At 52.1% G+C, this 18,132-nt stretch overlaps 2 protein-coding genes across 4 annotated transcripts in view; one reads left to right on the forward strand and one right to left on the reverse strand.

The window, feature by feature from the left end:
* Positions 1 to 4,733, reverse strand: part of rbm17 (RNA binding motif protein 17) — a 37,400-nt gene extending 32,667 nt beyond the window's left edge. Inside the window, exon 1 of one of the 2 annotated variants that reach the window (XM_038811905.1) lies at positions 4,657 to 4,733. The gene's annotated coding sequence lies outside the window, so the exon portion shown is untranslated. The remainder of the gene's footprint in view (positions 1 to 4,656) is intronic. The other variant, XM_038811906.1, reaches the window with a different exon arrangement.
* Positions 4,734 to 6,877: 2,144 nt separating this feature from the next.
* On the forward strand, positions 6,878 to 17,552 carry echdc3 (enoyl CoA hydratase domain containing 3). Of its 2 annotated transcripts, none has more exons than XM_038811908.1 (5): positions 6,878 to 7,114; positions 10,057 to 10,178; positions 11,684 to 11,781; positions 14,221 to 14,421; positions 17,014 to 17,552. In XM_038811908.1, exons 1-5 carry the CDS (start codon positions 6,921 to 6,923, stop codon positions 17,344 to 17,346), a joined length of 948 nt encoding a protein of 315 aa, XP_038667836.1. In that variant the 5' UTR covers positions 6,878 to 6,920; the 3' UTR covers positions 17,347 to 17,552. The 2 variants fall into 2 exon arrangements, with proteins under 2 accessions (XP_038667836.1, XP_038667837.1); XM_038811909.1 differs by having other exon boundaries at positions 7,000 to 7,218.
* The last annotated feature ends 580 nt before the right edge of the window (positions 17,553 to 18,132 follow it).

Raw genomic sequence — 18,132 nt, forward strand, 5'->3', positions numbered from 1 at the left:
ATGATGGGGGGCAGATGATGGGGGGCAGATGATGGGGGGCAGATGATGGGGGGCAGATGATGGGGGGCAGATGATGGGGGGGCAGATGATGGGGGGCAGATGATGGGGGCAGATGATGGGGGGCAGATGATGGGGGCAGATGATGGGGGGCAGATGATGGGGGCAGATGATGGGGGGCAGATGATGGGGGCAGATGATGGGGGGCAGATGATGGGGGGCAGATGATGGGGGGCAGATGATGGGGGGCAGATGATGGGGGGCAGATGATGGGGGGCAGATGATGGGGGGCAGATGATGGGGGGCAGATGATGGGGGGCAGATGATGGGGGGCAGATGATGGGGGGCAGATGATGGGGGGCAGATGATGGGGGGCAGATGATGGGGGGCAGATGATGGGGGGCAGATGATGGGGGGCAGATGATGGGGGGCAGATGATGGGGGCAGGTGATGGGGGGCAGGTGATGGGGGGCAGATGATGGGGGGCAGATGATGGGGGGCAGATGATGGGGGGCAGATGATGGGGGGCAGATGATGGGGGGCAGATGATGGGGGGCAGATGATGGGGGGCAGATGATGGGGGGTAGATGATGGGGGGTAGATGATGGGGGGTAGATGATGGGGGGTAGATGATGGGGGGTAGATGATGGGGGGTAGATGATGGGGGGTAGATGATGGGGGTAGATGATGGGGGTAGATGATGGGGGTAGATGATGGGGGTAGATGATGGGGGGTAGATGATGGGGGGTAGATGATGGGGGGGATATGATGGGGGGGATATGATGGGGGGGATATGATGGGGGGGGATATGATGGGGGGGGGATATGATGGGGGGGGATATGATGGGGGGGGATATGATGGGGGGGAATATGATGGGGGGGGATATGATGGGGGGGGATATGATGGGGGGGGATATGATGGGGGGGGATATGATGGGGGGGGATATGAGGGGGGGGGATATGATGGGGGGGGGATATGATGGGGGGGGATATGATGGGGGGGGATATGATGGGGGGGGATATGATGGGGGGGGATATGATGGGGGGGATATGATGGGGGGGGGGATATGATGGGGGGGGATATGATGGGGGGGATATGATGGGGGGGGATATGATGGGGGGGGATATGATGGGGGGGGATATGATGGGGGGTGATATGATGGGGGGGTGATATGATGGGGGGGGATATGATGGGGGGGGATATGATGGGGGGATATGATGGGGGGGATATGATATGATGGGGGGGATATGATGGGGGGGATATGATGGGGGGGGGGGGGGATATGATGGGGGGGGGAGGGGATATGATGGGGGGGAGGGGGATATGATGGGGGGGGAGGGGGATATGATGGGGGGGAGGGGGATATGATGGGGGGGAGGGGGATATGATGGGGGGGAGGGGGATATGATGGGGGGGAGGGGGATATGATGGGGGGGGAGGGGGATATGATGGGGGGGAGGGGGATATGATGGGGGGGGGGGGGGGATATGATGGGGGGGGGGGGGGATATGATGGGGGGGGTGATATGATGGGGGATATGATGGGGGGGGTGGGGGATATGATGGGGGGGGGTGGGGATATGATGGGGGGGGGAGGGGGATATGATGGGGGGGGAGGGGGATATGATGGGGGGGGGGAGGGGATATGATGGGGGGGGGAGGAGGATATGATGGGGGGGAGGAGGATATGATGGGGGGGGGAGTGGGAGGAGGATATGATGGGGGGGGAGGGGGATATGATGGGGGGGGAGGGGGATATGATGGGGGGGAGGGGGATATGATGGGGGGGGGAGGGGGATATGATGGGGGGGAGGGGGATATGATGGGGGGCGGGGGATATGATGGGGGGGAGGGGGATATGATGGGGGGGAGGGGGATATGATGGGGGGGAGGGGGATATGATGGGGGGAGGGGGATATGATGGGGGGGAGGGGGATATGATGGGGGGAGGGGGATATGATGGGGGGAGGGGGATATGATGGGGGGGAGGGGGATATGATGGGGGAGGGGGATATGATGGGGGGGGAGGGGGATATGATGGGTGGGAGGGGGATATGATGGGGGGGAGGGGGATATGATGGGGGGGAGGGGGATATGATGGGGGGGAGGGGGATATGATGGGGGGGGAGGGGGATATGATGGGGGGGAGGGGGATATGATGGGGGGAGGGGGATATGATGGGGGGAGGGGGGATATGATGGGGGGGAGGGGGATATGATGGGGGGGAGGGGGATATGATGGGGGGGAGGGGGATATGATGGGGGGGGAGGGGGATATGATGGGGGGGGAGGGGGATATGATGGGGGGGGAGGGGGATATGATGGGGGGGAGGGGGATATGATGGGGGGGGAGGGGGATATGATGGGGGGGAGGGGGATATGATGGGGGGGAGGGGGATATGATGGGGGGGAGGGGGATATGATGGGGGGGGAGGGGGATATGATGGGGGGGGAGGGGGATATGATGGGGGGGAGGGGGATATGATGGGGGGGAGGGGGATATGATGGGGGGGAGGGGGATATGATGGGGGGGAGGGGGATATGATGGGGGGGAGGGGGATATGATGGGGGGAGGGGGATATGATGGGGGGGAGGGGGATATGATGGGGGGGGAGGGGGATATGATGGGGGGGGAGGGGGATATGATGGGGGGGGAGGGGGATATGATGGGGGGGGAGGGGGATATGATGGGGGGGAGGGGGATATGATGGGGGGGAGGGGGATATGATGGGGGGGAGGGGGATATGATGGGGGGAGGGGGATATGATGGGGGGAGGGGGATATGATGGGGGGGAGGGGGATATGATGGGGGGGAGGGGGATATGATGGGGGGGAGGGGGATATGATGGGGGGGGAGGGGGATATGATGGGGGGGGGAGGAGGGGGATATGATGGGGGGGGAGAGGGGGATATGATGGGGGGAGAGAGGGGGATATGATGGGGGGGGAGAGGGGGATATGATGGGGGGGGAGAGGGGGATATGATGGCGGGGGAGAGGGGGATATGATGGCGGGGGAGAGGGGGATATGATGGGGGGGGAGAGGGGGATATGATGGGGGGGGGGAGGGGGGTATGATGGGGGGGGGGGAGAGGGGGATATGATGGGGGGGGGAGAGGGGGATATGATGGGGGGGGGGGAGGGGGATATGATGGGGGGGGGGAGAGGGGGATATGATGGGGGGGGGGAGAGGGGGATATGATGGGGGGGGGAGAGGGGGATATGATGGGGGGGGGAGAGGGGGATATGATGGGGGGGGAGAGGGGGATATGATGGGGGGGGGAGAGGGGGATATGATGGGGGGGGAGAGGGGGATATGATTGGGGGGGGGAGAGGGGGATATGATGGGGGGGGGAGAGGGGGATATGATGGGGGGGGGGGGAGAGGGGGATATGATGGTGGGGGGAGAGGGGGATATGATGGGGGGGGAGAGGGGGATATGATGGGGGGGGAGAGGGGGATATGATGGGGGGGGAGAGGGGGATATGATGGGGGGGGGAGAGGGGGATATGATGGGGGGGGGAGAGGGGGATATGATGGGGGGGGGGAGAGGGGGATATGATGGGGGGGGAGAGGGGGATATGATGGGGTGGGAGAGGGGGATATGATGGGGGGAGGGGGATATGATGGGGGGAGGGGGATATGATGGGGGGAGGGGGATATGATGGGGGGAGGGGGATATGATGGGGGGAGGGGGATATGATGGGGGGAGGGGGATATGATGGGGGGAGGGGGATATGATGGGGGGAGGGGGATATGATGGGGGGAGGGGGATATGATGGGGGGAGGGGGATATGATGGGGGGAGGGGGATATGATGGGGGGAGGGGGATATGATGGGGGGAGGGGATATGATGGGGGGAGGGGGATATGATGGGGGGAGGGGGATATGATGGGGGGGAGGGGGATATGATGGGGGGGAGGGGGATATGATGGGGGGGAGGGGGATATGATGGGGGGGAGGGGGATATGATGGGGGGGGAGGGGGATATGATGGGGGGGGAGGGGGATATGATGGGGGGGAGGGGGATATGATGGGGGGGGAGGGGGATATGATGGGGGGGGAGGGGGATATGATGGGGGGGGAGGGGGATATGATGGGGGGGGAGGGGGATATGATGGGGGGGGAGGGGGATATGATGGGGGGGGAGGGGGATATGATGGGGGGGGAGGGGGATATGATGGGGGGGGAGGGGGATATGATGGGGGGGAGGGGGATATGATGGGGGGGGGAGGGGATATGATGGGGGGGGGAGGGGATATGATGGGGGGGGAGGGGGATATGATGGGGGGGGAGGGGGATATGATGGGGGGGGAGGGGGATATGATGGGGGGGAGGGGGATATGATGGGGGGGAGGGGGATATGATGGGGGGGGAGGGGGATATGATGGGGGGGGAGGGGGATATGATGGGGGGGGGAGGGGGATATGATGGGGGGGGGAGGGGGATATGATGGGGGGGGGGGGGGGATGTGATGGGGGGGGGGGGGGGAGATGGTGGGGGGGGGGGGGGGATATGATGGGGGGGGGAGGGGGATATGATGGGGGGGGAGGGGATATGATGGGGGGGGAGGGGGTATGATGGGGGGGACGGAGCTGAGGCCCGGCGCTAAATTGCACCGGCACCTGGAGCACGGCTCCTGCGCTGTGTGGCGGGGTCTCACCGTTCGGCGGTGCGGGCGGCAGGGCCGCCGCTCTCTCCCGGTGCCGCTCCCGGTGCCGGTCTCTCTCCTCCCGCCGGGCCCTCAGCGCCGCGCCGCTCACCGGAAGTCGGAGCAGGTCCGTCCGCATCGGGGCTCCGGGGGGAAACACGGAGCGGCCGGAGCGGCCCCGCCCACTCCTCCTCCTGCTGCTGCTGCTGCTCCCAGACCCCTGTCCACTCCCACTGGGGTCCCAGCCACCCCCTCAACACCCCGACACCCTCTAAAACACCCCGACACCCTCTAAAACACCCCGACACCCTCTAAAACACCCACCTCAGCCTCCAGCTCTCTGCCTCCCTCAACCACACACTTGGCAATTCGACTGTGGTGGGCATCTCGGGTTGACAATTATCCAGGGTGTCCCTGAACTCTCCAGAAATTGAAGATTAATTCCCCTGGACACTGCTGTGAGCAACCTCGAGGGTCATTAAAGACATTTTTTTTGAGGGGGGGGATCCTTCTAACAACTTTGCCAATTATAATAATATAATGTAATCATTATTATTGCCACAACTCGGCTTAAATTAACACTGCAATGAAGTTACTGTGAAAAGCCCCCAGTCACCACATCCCGGCGCCTGTTTGGGTACACTGAGGGAGAATTCAGAATGTCCAATTCACCTAACAGCACGTCTTTCATGACTTGCGGGAGGAAAACCGGAGCACCCGGAGGAAACACACGCAGACACAGGGAGAACGTGCAGACTCCGCACAGACAGTGACCCAAGCCGGGAATCGAACACGGCTCCCTGGTGCTGTGAAGCAACACTGTGCTACCGTGCCGCCCTAATTAAACTAAATAACGTCAAAGGTGAAGGCTACTCGACTGGGCCAGGTACCGGATTGAGGGACCATAACCTCCAGGAATATAACCAACCAAAGTTGGCAACCCCGTAGGCATCACGGCCAATCCTGTCTTCATCCCCACAGCCTGCACTTCTGCCAGGGGTCACTCATACCCATTGGGTGTGAGAGAGGAGGGGTGGGTGAGACTGTGCCTCTTTTGCCTTCTGCAACCCAGAGTCCAAATGTTCCACCACCCCCAGTTGGGAGAAAGAAAGACTTTCATTTTTATATCGAGCCTTTTGTGAGCTCCAGAAGTCTCAAAGCAGTTTGCTGTCAAAATGAGTATCTTTTTAAAAAGCTGAACTGCTGTCGTAGTGTCGGAAACACTGCAGCAATTTGCAAACTCCCACAAACGATTGTCTGTTTTGGAACCGTTGCTTGAGGAATAAAGATTGTCTAAGACGGCCGGGAAATATCCTCCGCTCCTCTTGAATAGAGCCGAGAGGTAAAACAGACCTTGGTTGAATGTCTCATCTGAAAGTTGGGGTATCGCACGGGACCATCAGGTTTTTAAAAATATTTAGAGTATCCAATTTTTATTTTCAATGAAGGGGTAATTTATCATGACCAATCCACCTACCCTGCATATCTTTGGGTTGTGGGGGCGAAACCCATGCAGACATGGGAAGAATGTGCAAACTCCACACGGACAGCGACCCAGGGTCGGGATCGAACACGGGTCCTCGGCGCTGTGAGGCAGCAGTGCTAACCACTGTACCACCGTGCTGCCCTACTGGAAAGTGAGTTGTGCTCAAGTCCCACAAGCTTCTGGTGCAGAGGTGAGAGTTAGCCAGTTGACCTGTGGCGTGGCTCACGATACTAAAGGGTTTTAAACATCACCAGCATCAACATTTGCAGAAGTGTGGAAAAAAGGTGGAAAAAAAATAAAAACACAGGGGAAACCCATTTAAATAAAATAGCCATTTTTACCGACTCAGGTATTATTAGAGCAGGTTAAACAAAAAAGATAATAATTTACAATTGAACAACATTCTGCGTTGTTTATAATTGATTGTATTTATAATATACATCAATTTATAATTGATGTATTGAGTAACGACAGCAGCTTGCATTTATGTACAGGGGCTGTTTAGCACACTGGGCTAAATCGCTGGCTTTGAAAGCAGGCCAGCAGTATGGTTCGATTCCCCGAACAGGCGCCGGAATGTGGCGACTAGGGGCTTTTCACAGTAACTTCAGTGAAGTCTACTCGTGACAACAAGCAATTTTCATTTTCATTTCATTCATCAGGGGGAAAAGGGTAAGCAATAAGTCAGCAATCCCACGGTTGGAGTGGAACAGAGGTGGAACTTTAAATCTGAGTTTCGGGTTGTGTTGGGACCGGTGTACTGTATGAACCGAAGTGTCCTGGATGCACCATGGGGTGTTTGTCTGCTGCTGGAAGATGTTTCGGGAAAATCAGAGGCTTGGCGAGACCCAGGCCTCAGCTTTTGCAGGGGTGGCACACGGTGAAAATCGTAGCTCCTGCTCACGGCCAAACCCGCTTTGCCAGTGAGGCGGCTGCGGCCAAATGTGAGCGACTGACTGTTAGAACGCAGAAGGACGGGATCAGGTTGGTGTTGACTCAGAATTGATTCAGTTTTAATTTACTGCAGTTTACTGGAGAAGGTGATGGTGAGCTGCCTTCTTGAACCCGCTGCAGTCCGTCCGGTGCAGGTACGTACACCCACTGTGCTGTCAGGGAGGGAGTGCTACAATTTTGACCCCGTTTGATTGATCTGAAGGGCAACTGTCCCAATTCTGGCACAAATCCCCAATGGTGTGTCTTCGTGAACAAGTTGGGCTTTCTATGACGAAGGCTTAATTTGCCCTTTATGCCAGATTTATTTTGTCGACTAAATTCCAGTTGAACCCTCCAGACCTCCTTTCGTGAACGTCTTTGCCTCGGCACTACCTTTCCTCTTTAAAAAGTCTTCTTCAAACCTTTAATTTTTTTTTCAATCATATGTCACTGTGTCTTGCGGTACCGAGGGTTTGAAGTAATCACACTTTTAGACCCGATGATGGAGCCTCATCCAATCTATTTCTCAGATCATGCAATGTGCTATGGACTGAGACATAGTTGTTTGGGAAGCTGGCTGCCATGCGGTGGTGAGTGATGGAACTCTGGATACATATCAACCAACATTCAGAATCTTGTGCACTCCTCCTTGACAAATTTGATTGGGGGGGGGGCATTTAATCAGAATGACCAGTTCAATTTAAATTCTTGACGGGAAGGCCAGTGGACCTGTCTCCCCGCCCAGCCGCCATTTAGGGCCATCAAGTGGGCAATTACTGTAAAGCAGTGATCTGTCTCTCAGCTTAGACAACTCAAGCAGTGGAACTCTGACCATTTCTCCCCAGCCCTCCAAATTCCCTGGCCTCTCACGACTCTCCCATCTCCGACAAGTCACAGGAGAATTTACTTATGTGAAGTTCCCCTGTCCACTGTTTTTATAGTAAGAAGTCTGACAACACCAGGTTAACACTTTCACCTGACGAAGGAGCAGTGTTCCGAAAGCTAATGTTTGAAACAAACCTGTTGGACTTTAACCTGGTGTTGTAAGACTTCTTACTGTGCACACCCCAGTCCCACGCCGGCATCTCCACATCACTGGATGTTTCACCCCTACATTGAAACAGCATTCATTGATTAGTAATTGCGGAGGCGGTCATGTGACACAGCGGCTAGCGTTCTCACCTCTGGGCCAGAGTTCTGGGTTCAAATCCCACTTCAGGACTTGATGGCCACTGAAGGTGTGTTCATAGTGTGACCAAACAGGCCGATCATCCTTCCCATAGGATAAAGAACGGGAGCATTCCCTGGTTAGCTGGACTGCAGAAGGCAATGGAAAACCACTGCAATACTTTGTCAAACATAATCATGGACCAATCCAATCGGAGTCCACCGTTGTCAACGGCCTGAGGAGGGAGGAGTAATAATGGACTGTGCAATTTCAGACCAATGGTATTTAGTCAAGGCCTAATCATTTAGAGGATAATGTTAAACACATTCAGAAACTGGACCAGCCATATAAATACAATATAGTGCTACAAGAACAGCTCAGGCTAGGAATCCTTCAGCGAGTAGCTCACCTCCTGAATCCCCAAAGCCCGTCCACCATCTACAAGGAATACTCCCCACTTGCCTGGATGAGTGCGGCTCCAACAACACTCAAGATGCTCGACACCATCCAGGACAAAGCAGCCCGCTTGATTGTTCATCCATAAACATTCACTCCCTCCATCACTGACGTACTGTGGCAACAGTGTGTACCATCTACAAGATACACTAAATGATCTCACCAAAGCTCCTTACGCAGCACCTTCCAAACCCATGACCATTACCATCTAGAAGGACCAGAGCAGCAGACACATGGGAACCCCACCACCTGGAGGTTCCCCTCCAAGTCACTCACTACCCTGACTTCGAAATATATCGCCGTTCCTTCACTGTCGCTGGGACAAAATCCTGGAACTCCCTTCCTAACAGCACTGTGGGTGTACCTACACCTCAGGGACAGCAGCGGTTCAAGAAGGCAGCTAACATTCTCGAGGGCAATTAGGGATGGGCAATAAATGCTGGACGCCCGCATCCCCTACAATGAATTAAAAAAACAAGAATATTAATTTTAATTCGCAGCACCCAGGCAATACCGATCGCAGTATTTTTATCACGTTGAAGGAGGCCATTTGGCCCATGATGTCCGCACCGGCTCTCCAAATGAGCATTATGATTTAGCATAATTTTACACCCATCTGAATGAACATATAGGGCCTCAGTTTAACATCCCATCTGAAGGACAGTGTCTTTAACAGTGGGGTGTTCCATCAGTACTGCACTGGGGTACCAACCTTCAACTGCAGGCGTTCAAGCCCTGGAGTGGGTCTTGGATCCAGAACCTTGAAATCGGTCCGAGGTGCGAGTGCTACGAAACTGAGCCAGAGATGGCAGAGGACGTCACCTTCCCACTGTAGAACGTGTCTGATTGTTAGTCGATAGCAACAAGGTGAAAATTGGCAGGTTGTATAACAAGCGTGACATACTGCCAATGGCATAGATTCGTGCAAAAGTTAAACTTTTGAGGCCAAATGTTTTTTACACGGGTAATGTATTTGAGATGTTGACATGTAGGCTTGACTTAGGTTTATAAAAATGGCTGTCCCAATGAAACAAAATAAAATGCTTCAGAAAATCATGTTAATTATCATTCCTAATTTGATTACTTTAATAATTTGAATAAGAAAATACAAATTTTAAACATCGGAACATTTTAAACATTTACTTACCAGTATACATTATCATTATAATTTATACATTTACAATGAAATTAAATCATTACCGTCTCCAGGATTACACTTTCGTTCTGAAACTTTTGAACTTTGAGCCCGTGGAAACTAGGATTGACTTTTACACAAGGTGAATGAAAAATTACATATATCTCAGTAAATGCTGTACGGGTAACTGCCACCTAACTTTATCTGCTGGAAAATAGTTTGTCTTCTGTTTAGGACCATCATTCTGAATAACCCAAAGAAGCGGAATGCTCTATCACTGACCATGTTAGAATCTCTGCGTACTGACCTCCTCCATGAAGCAGAGAGCAATGACCTCCGAGTTATCGTGATTTCAGGTAATTCGAGGCTCGGTTTAAGATTTACTAAACAAGTTAATAACAACCAATTTAAGATAATCAGTCAAGCTCCTAATGTGGCACATTTACCCTTGCTAGAAGTGACTTACATTCATACCCAGGACCCGTATGCTGCAAGCAAAAGGAATATGCTCAAGCCTTGTATCTTCTTTGAATTACCTGGGGGTTTGGGGAGCCTATAGTTTCCTGTTGCTTTCTCCCTAGCAACATCTTGGCGAATCAGAGTCGGCATGCCAACCAATCACCACCCTTTTCTCATGCGGTACAAATTGTTGTAATTGTTTGACATTTGGCATCCTTGTTGTGTTGCTTATTTCAGGATGGTTGGCATAGTGTTCACAAAGACCAGAAAATTGCTTGAACTTAAACAAAGCTATAAATTTATTAAGACTACTAACTTGGATTTGACACGTACTCCTAAAGAATACACAGTTGATTAATAACATCTAAACTACACTCATCTACAGCTAATCTCACTACTGGTTTAAACTATGATCTGCTCTCACTTACACTCTCTGTACTTCAGACTCTCACAAGCTAACCCCTGCACACTCCCACAAGGCTCAGCATTGCTGTCTTATATAGTTGTAACTGTAGCTCCCTCTAGTGGCTACTGTCGACACTTCATTAACCCTTGCAGTACTGACGGTTATGGTAATACCACACTTGTGTTTGTTCAGGTGAGTGCAAGGTGAAAAGCTTCGGCAACACGTCTCTCTTTTCAGTAATATTCAGTTCTGTATTACCAAGTTTAATAAGGCCCAACAGATCGACTTAGATCTCAGGTCAAGCCCATGGGGTAAGGTGTGCAACCTGGCCAGGGAAACCAGAATGAAGCCAAATTCAATAGCTGCCTTTAGCCGCATTAGATGGTTCGTCCCATCCACCGCAACGACCAAGGTGCAGTGATTAGCCCCAAGTGGGAAATCAGCGGGTGCTTCTGCTCCGGGTTTCTTCTGCTCAGCTGTGTGGATTGGGTGGGACTGCTGGGTCTTACGGAGCTCCCAGCCAGTCATTCTGAGCGAGGGGCGGGCATGTCACCTCCAGCCCATTCGCGTTGCTCAGAGCATTAAATGGCTGCTCGGAATCCCAGGGATGCATTCCCAGCAACCTATCCATAGGTCTGACTCCAGAAAGGTTCTGTCCCATGTCGCTGGATCACTCCCCAGTTAAATAGTCATAATGCGACTGAGCCTGTTTGGGTTCCGCTGAGGAAGGATGAGCTTGATGGGCTGAATGGTCTCCCTCACCGTTACATATCTGTGGGAGACCTGGGAATAGGCTCTCTCTCTATCACTCTCTCTCTCTCTCTCGCTCTCCATGCCCTCTGCTCTAGGGTACAGGAAGGAGAAAACAATAAATTGGTGCTGAGCAAGAGAACGTGTTAATATGAGCGATCGCTAGAAATATTTTCATTTATACTAAATGCAATATTAGTGTCCTATTTCCATTTGAGGCTTATCCTGTGTGATTCATGTGGGCAGCTGAAGGGCCGGTATTCTCATCTGGACATGATCTCAAGGAACTGACGTCTGCTCAAGGATGGGATCACCATGCCGAGGTCTTCGCAGTCTGCACTGAAGTAAGCTGATCAATTTATAATTGATGTATTGAGTAACGACAGGAGCTTGCATTTATATAACGCCTCTACAGAACAAGGGCAGTGCAAAGACTATGCAACAAAAGTTTAACATGTATCACAAAAGGAGATATTGAGGTGTGTTTAAAGAGCGTCTTCAAGAAGGAGGTGGAGAGGTTTAGAGAGGGAACTTTAGCACGCAATAGCATGGCCACCAATGGTGAAGCGAATGAAATTGGGTAAGTTAGTTTAGGTAAAGTAATATATAGAAGTGATGGACACAATGGCATAAAGTATGAGAATGAATATATTCATGGTTTATTAGTCAGGGCGGGAATTCTCCATCTGTTGCGATTCACGTTTTCCATCGGCAGCACACCCCGCCCAGGGGTTTCCTGGCGGCGTGGCGTGGGTTTCAATGGGAAATCCCATTGACAGGCAGCAGGAAGACAGAATCCCGCCACCAGCCAACGGCACGATGCCGAGGCACACACGGCTGGGGGGCCGGAGAATCTGACCCGAGATCTCGTCTGGCAATAAACAACATACAAGACATGACTCAACCTTTCATTGCCTTAACCATTGGCTTAGTGTTGTAAAGGAGTGAGAGGTTGAACCATCAAGCGGAGCGGTACAGCGGACAGGATCAGGCTCAACCGTGCAGACGAGCATACCAATTAGGAACAGGATATGGCCATTCGGCCCCTCGATCCAGCCCCACCGTTTGATAAGATCATGATCTGACTGGGGTCTCTACTTCCCTGTCTGCCTCCAAATCCTTTGACTCACTTGTCAGTCAAGAATCATTCTAATTCGGTCTTCAGGAGTTTCACAGACTAATGACCCTCTGAGAGAAAACATTCCTCCTCATTTCTGACTTGAATGGGAGATCCAGGGGCGGCACGGTGGCGCAGTGGTTAGCACTGCTGCCTGCGACGCTGAGGTCCCAGGTTCGATCCCGGCTCCAGGTCACTGTCCGTGTGGAATTTGCACATTCTCCCCGTGTCTGCGTGGGTGTCACACCCACAACCCAAAGATGTGCAGGGTAGGTGGATTGGCCACGCTAAATTGCCCCTTAATTGGAAAAAAAGTAAAGCATTAAATGGGAGACCCCTCATTTTAAAACTGTGTCTCCCGGTTCCAGACAGTCTGACAAGAGGAAACCTCCCCTCAACGCCCACCTTGTCAATTCCCTCAGGGCCTTCTCTGTCTCAATAGGACAGTGGGAGGGATTTTCCGCCCGTTCCTGCCGACGGGATCACCAATCCCGACGAAGGCGGGCCCTGTGACACATTCCTGGGCAGAGAAGGGTGCAAACAGTAGGAACGCCGCAATCGGCGGCGGGGGGGGGGGGGTTTGGAGAATTACCGGGGGGAGGGGGGGGAGGTTGGAAGGTTGCGGGGGGGGGGGGGGGGGGGGGTCCCCGCCATATGATTCCCGCGTGGTCAAATTACCTTGTGGCATTCTCGGTGTAGATGCCCAAGTGAAGAATGGTCACTTTGGAGCGATACTAGAGGGCAAGGGTGCTTGTGAAATAGGCAATAACCCTTCTGGCGACAAGTCATTCAGGATGGGAGAAAGTTGCTACAAAGGCTCAAGAAAGGGGTAAGGAGTTAAAGAATAGGAAACAGAATGTTATTGAAACGGCGAGAGATTGAAGAACTCGGAGGTACAGAGGGATCGGGTGTCCTGATGCACGACTCTCAAAAAGTTAGTCTGCAGGTACAGCAAGTGGTCAGGAAGGAACGTTGGTGTTTATTGCAAGGGGAACGGAATATAAAAGCAGGGAAGTTTTACTAATGCTGTAACGGGCCTTAGTGAGTCCACATCCGGAGTACTGTGAGCAGTTTTGTTCTCCTTTGTTGAAAAAGGATATCATTGGGTTAGAAGCAGTTCAGGTAAGGTTCACTTGACTCATTCCTGGGTTGAAGGGCTTTTCTGATGAAGGTTGGATCTAAAACAATTTGTGGTTTGGAAAATGGGAGGTGATCTCATTGAAGCATGTAAAATCCTGAGGGAACTCGAGAGGGTGGATTCCAGAAGGATATTTCCTCTTGCGGGGGAGACGAGAACTATGGGACACTGTTTAAGAATACAAGGTTCTTTTTTAATAGAGATGAGGAGAATTTTGTTCTCCCTTTCAGGGCCATTAACATGTGGAATGTTTTTCCCCAGAGGGCAGTGGCGGCTGGGTCCTTAAAGGCCTTTTGATTGTCAAGGGAGTCGAGGGTTGTTGTTGGGACGGAGAGGAAAGCAGAGTTGGTATTACATCCAGATCGGCCATGATCTTATCGAATGGTGGAGCAGGCTCAAAGGGCAAAATTGCCGATCCTGCTCCTACGTCCGACCTTCCTGTGTCCTATATGACCGTGAATAATCAGGAGCAGTCAAATGAAATGTCACCAGGTTAGCTCTGCCTCTCACACTTTTCATAACTTGTAGGTCATGACCCTGCTTCAGGATATACCGGTGCCAGTCATTGCGAAGGTTAACGGTTTGGCCACAGCTGCTGGCTGCCAGCTGGTTGCCAGTTGCGACGTTGCCGTGGTGTCGGACAAGTCAAAGTTTTCCACTCCAGGAGTCAACGTGGGACTCTTCTGTTCCACACCAGCTGTCGCAGTGGGGCGGTCTCTTCCTCGAAAGGTACGTCTCGGCATCATTTCAGCTGGGTTAAATTTCACCGCTATGTGTTTGTGCTGTTGTCGGCATATAATTTTCATCTTTATTATTGTCACAAGTAGGCTTACATTAACACTGCAATGAAGTTACTGTGAAAAGCCCCTAGTTGCCACATTCCGGCGCCTGTTCGGGTACACAGAGGGTGGATTCAGAATGTCCAATTATACATCGATAAAAGAAAGCAGATTCTCTGCTCATTATCACATTGATGTTTGTAGAAGTCAAAATTAAAGCTTCCTACAATCCCACAATCACTCTAAATTTGCTTCTTTTGCTAGTTCTTAGAGACCTAAGAAGCACGTCTTTGGGCTGGGGGAGGAAACGGGAGCACCCGGAGGAAACCCACGCAGACACGGGGAGAACGTGCAGACTCCGCACAGACAGTGACCCAGCCGGGAATCGGACCTGGGACCCTGGCGCTGCGAAGCAACAGTGCTAACCACTGTCGTGCATATTGCAAAAGCTAGAAGAGTGCTCTTATAGGCGTGCTCAGTGTTTTCAATCAAAATTAAAGCTTCCTTCAATCCCGCAAACACTCTAAATGAAATGAAATGAAAAATAAAAATCGCTTATTGTCACGAGTAGGCTTCAGTGAAGTTACTGTGAAAAGCCCCTAGTCGCCACATTCCGGCACCTGTTCGGGGAGGCTAGTACGGGAATTGAACCCGCACTGCTGGCCTGCTTGGTCGGCTTTAAAAGCCAGCTATTTAGCCCAGTGTGCTAAACCAGCCCCTAAATCTAAATCTGCTTCTTTTGCACGTTCTTAGAGACCTATAACCAAGTCCACTTTAACGTTTTCAGAAAATAATTGGGCAGAATCACAGAACGTGCGCCCCATGACCGGTAACAGTTTTAGAATTTTAAATATAATAAAAATATAATTGACCGCTACAAACATCAATGTGATAATGAGCAGAGAATCTGCTTTCTTTTATCGATGTTTATTGAGGGATACATATTGGTTGGTATATTGGGGTAACACCTCTGTCCTTCTCCAAAACAATGCCGTGGAAGGTTTTATGTCCGCCTCAGAGAGCACACAGGCCCTCAGTTTATAATAATTATAATAATCTTTATTAGTGTCACAAGTAGAACATAGGGGCTGTTTAGCTCACAGGGCTAATCGCTGGCTTTGAAAGCAGACCAAGGCAGGCCAGCAGCACGGTTCGATTCCCGTAACAGCCTCCCCGAACAGGCGCCGGAATGTGGCGACTAGGGGCTTTTCACAGTAACTTCATTGAAGCCTACTCGTGACAATAAGCGATTTTCATTTCATTTCATTTCATAGAACATAGAACAGTACAGCACAGAACAGGCCCTTCGGCCCTCGATGTTGTGCCGAGCAATGATCACCCCACTTAAACCCACATACCCCTAACCCAACAATCCCCCCCATTAACCTTTTACACTACGGGCAATTTAACATGGCCAATCCACCTAACCCGCACATCTTTGGACTGTGGGAGGAAACCGGAGCACCCGGAGGAAACCCACGCACACACGGGGAGGACGTGCAGACTCCACACAGACAGTGACCCAGCCGGGAATCGAACCTGGGACCCTGGAGCTGTGAAGCATTCATGCTAACCACCATGCTACCGTGAGGCCCCGTAGGCTCACATTAACACTGCAATGAAGTTCCTGTGAAAAGCCCCTAGTCCCCACACTCTGGCGCCAGCTCAGGTACACAGAGGGGGAATTCAGAATGTCCAATTCACCTAACAAGCACGTCTTTCTGGACTTGTGGTAGGAAACCGGAGCACCCGGAGGAAACCCACGCAGACACGGGGAGAACGTGCAGACTCCGCACAGACAGTGGTCCAAGCCGGGAATCGAACCTGGGACCCTGGCGCTGTGAATCAACAGTGCTGACCACTGCGCTACCATGAATGCCTCATCCAAAGCGTGGCACGTCCGACAGTGCAGCACTCCCTCAGTACTGCCCTGGAGTGTCAAACTTGATTTCTGGGCTCAAGCCCTGGAGTGGGACTTGAACCCACACATTCCGATTCAGGTTGATCTTTTCTTTCCCTCTGAGAAATGATTTCCTGTTGTAGTCTTCCTGCCCCCGATCCTCCCCAATCCAAGAGAAAAATGATAAAAAGTACGGTAGCATTGTGGATAGCACAATCGCTTCACAGCTCCAGGGTCCCAGGTTCGATTCTGGCTTGGGTCACTGTCTGTGTGAAATCTGCACATCCTCCCCGTGTGCGTGGGTTCCCTCCGGGTGCTCCGGTTTCCTCCCACAGTCCAAAGATGTGCAGGTTAGGTGGATTGGCAATGATAAATTGCCCTTCATGTTCAAAATTGCCCTTAGTGTTGGGTGGGGTTGCTGGGTTATGGTGATGGGGTGGAGGTGCTGACCTTGGGTAGGGTGCTCTTTCCAAGAGCCAGTGCAGACTCGATGGGCCAAATGGCCTCCTTCTGCACTGTAAATTCTATGAAATTCTATGAAATACTCCAGCTCTGTGTCAACGTAAAACAAAATCGGGGCGGAAACGTATCCCTTTGCTCAGTTTTCTTTTAATGCAAATACGGAAACTCTATTCGCCACAGGTCACCTTAGAAATGCTGTTCACGGGAGAGCCAATTTCCGCTCACGACGCGCTGCTGCACGGGCTGGTCAGCAGAGTGGTGCCCGAGGACAAGCTGGACGAGGTGACCATGAAAATCGCCGGCAAGATATGCGAAACCAGCAGGTCCGTCATGGCGCTGGGAAAAGCCACATTTTACAAACAGATGGCCCGAAACCGAAATGAGGCCTACCAAATCGCCGCCCAGGTCATGGTGGACAACCTAACACTGAAGGACGGCCAGGAAGGAATCCTCTCCTTTATCCAAAAGAGGAAACCTGTTTGGACACATTCCGCAGAGAAGGCAGATGAATAACCATCTCTGTCGTTTCGTTGTGTGCGGTGATTTGATGAGTGTTTCCAAAAAGAGAACGGGCATGAAACCTGCTTACCAACTCTGTAAATTTCCCAGCGTGAGCTGCAATCCACTTCGGGGAAGAATGATTTCTACCGACGTGAAATGAATTGCAGACAGAAAATAGACGTTATTGTAAATAAAAGAAAATTTAATTTGCGGTGGAATTTTATATTCAAACTGCAAAGTTTTTATTTTTAAACGATGAAACACGACTTTGAATTATAAAGCGTTGCCGCACAGAAGGAAGCCATTCGGTCCATCAGATCAGTGCCCTGAGTCCCACGATTGCCAGGTTAATTTTTCCCTTTGCAAGTACTTATCCAATTCCAAGTATCCAAGTTATTATTCAATCTATTTGCCTCACCCTTTCAGACACCACATTCCAGATTAAGTCAACTCATGCTTAAAAAACGTCTCCTTCTCTTGGGCCTGGTTGTTTTGCCAGTCACCACATATCTGTGTCATCTGGTTACTGGGCCTGCAGCCAGGGTTAGCTATCGGATTATTATTCTGCAAAGCAATGAAAGATGATTCTGAGTTTCCTGATAGCTCAGTGAGTTTCACCAGTGTGTATGTAGTAGCTCAGCTATGTGGATGGGGGGCAGCACGGTGGCACAGTGGTTAACACTGTTGCCGCACGGCGTCGAGGACCCAGGCTCAATCCCGGCCCTGGGTCACTGTCCGTGTGGATTTTGCACATTCTCCCCATGTCTGCGTGGGTCTCACCCCCACAACCCAAAGATG

Source organism: Scyliorhinus canicula, chromosome 11 (genome assembly GCF_902713615.1).
Source record: "Scyliorhinus canicula chromosome 11, sScyCan1.1, whole genome shotgun sequence".
NCBI classification, from domain to species: domain Eukaryota; kingdom Metazoa; phylum Chordata; class Chondrichthyes; order Carcharhiniformes; family Scyliorhinidae; genus Scyliorhinus; species Scyliorhinus canicula.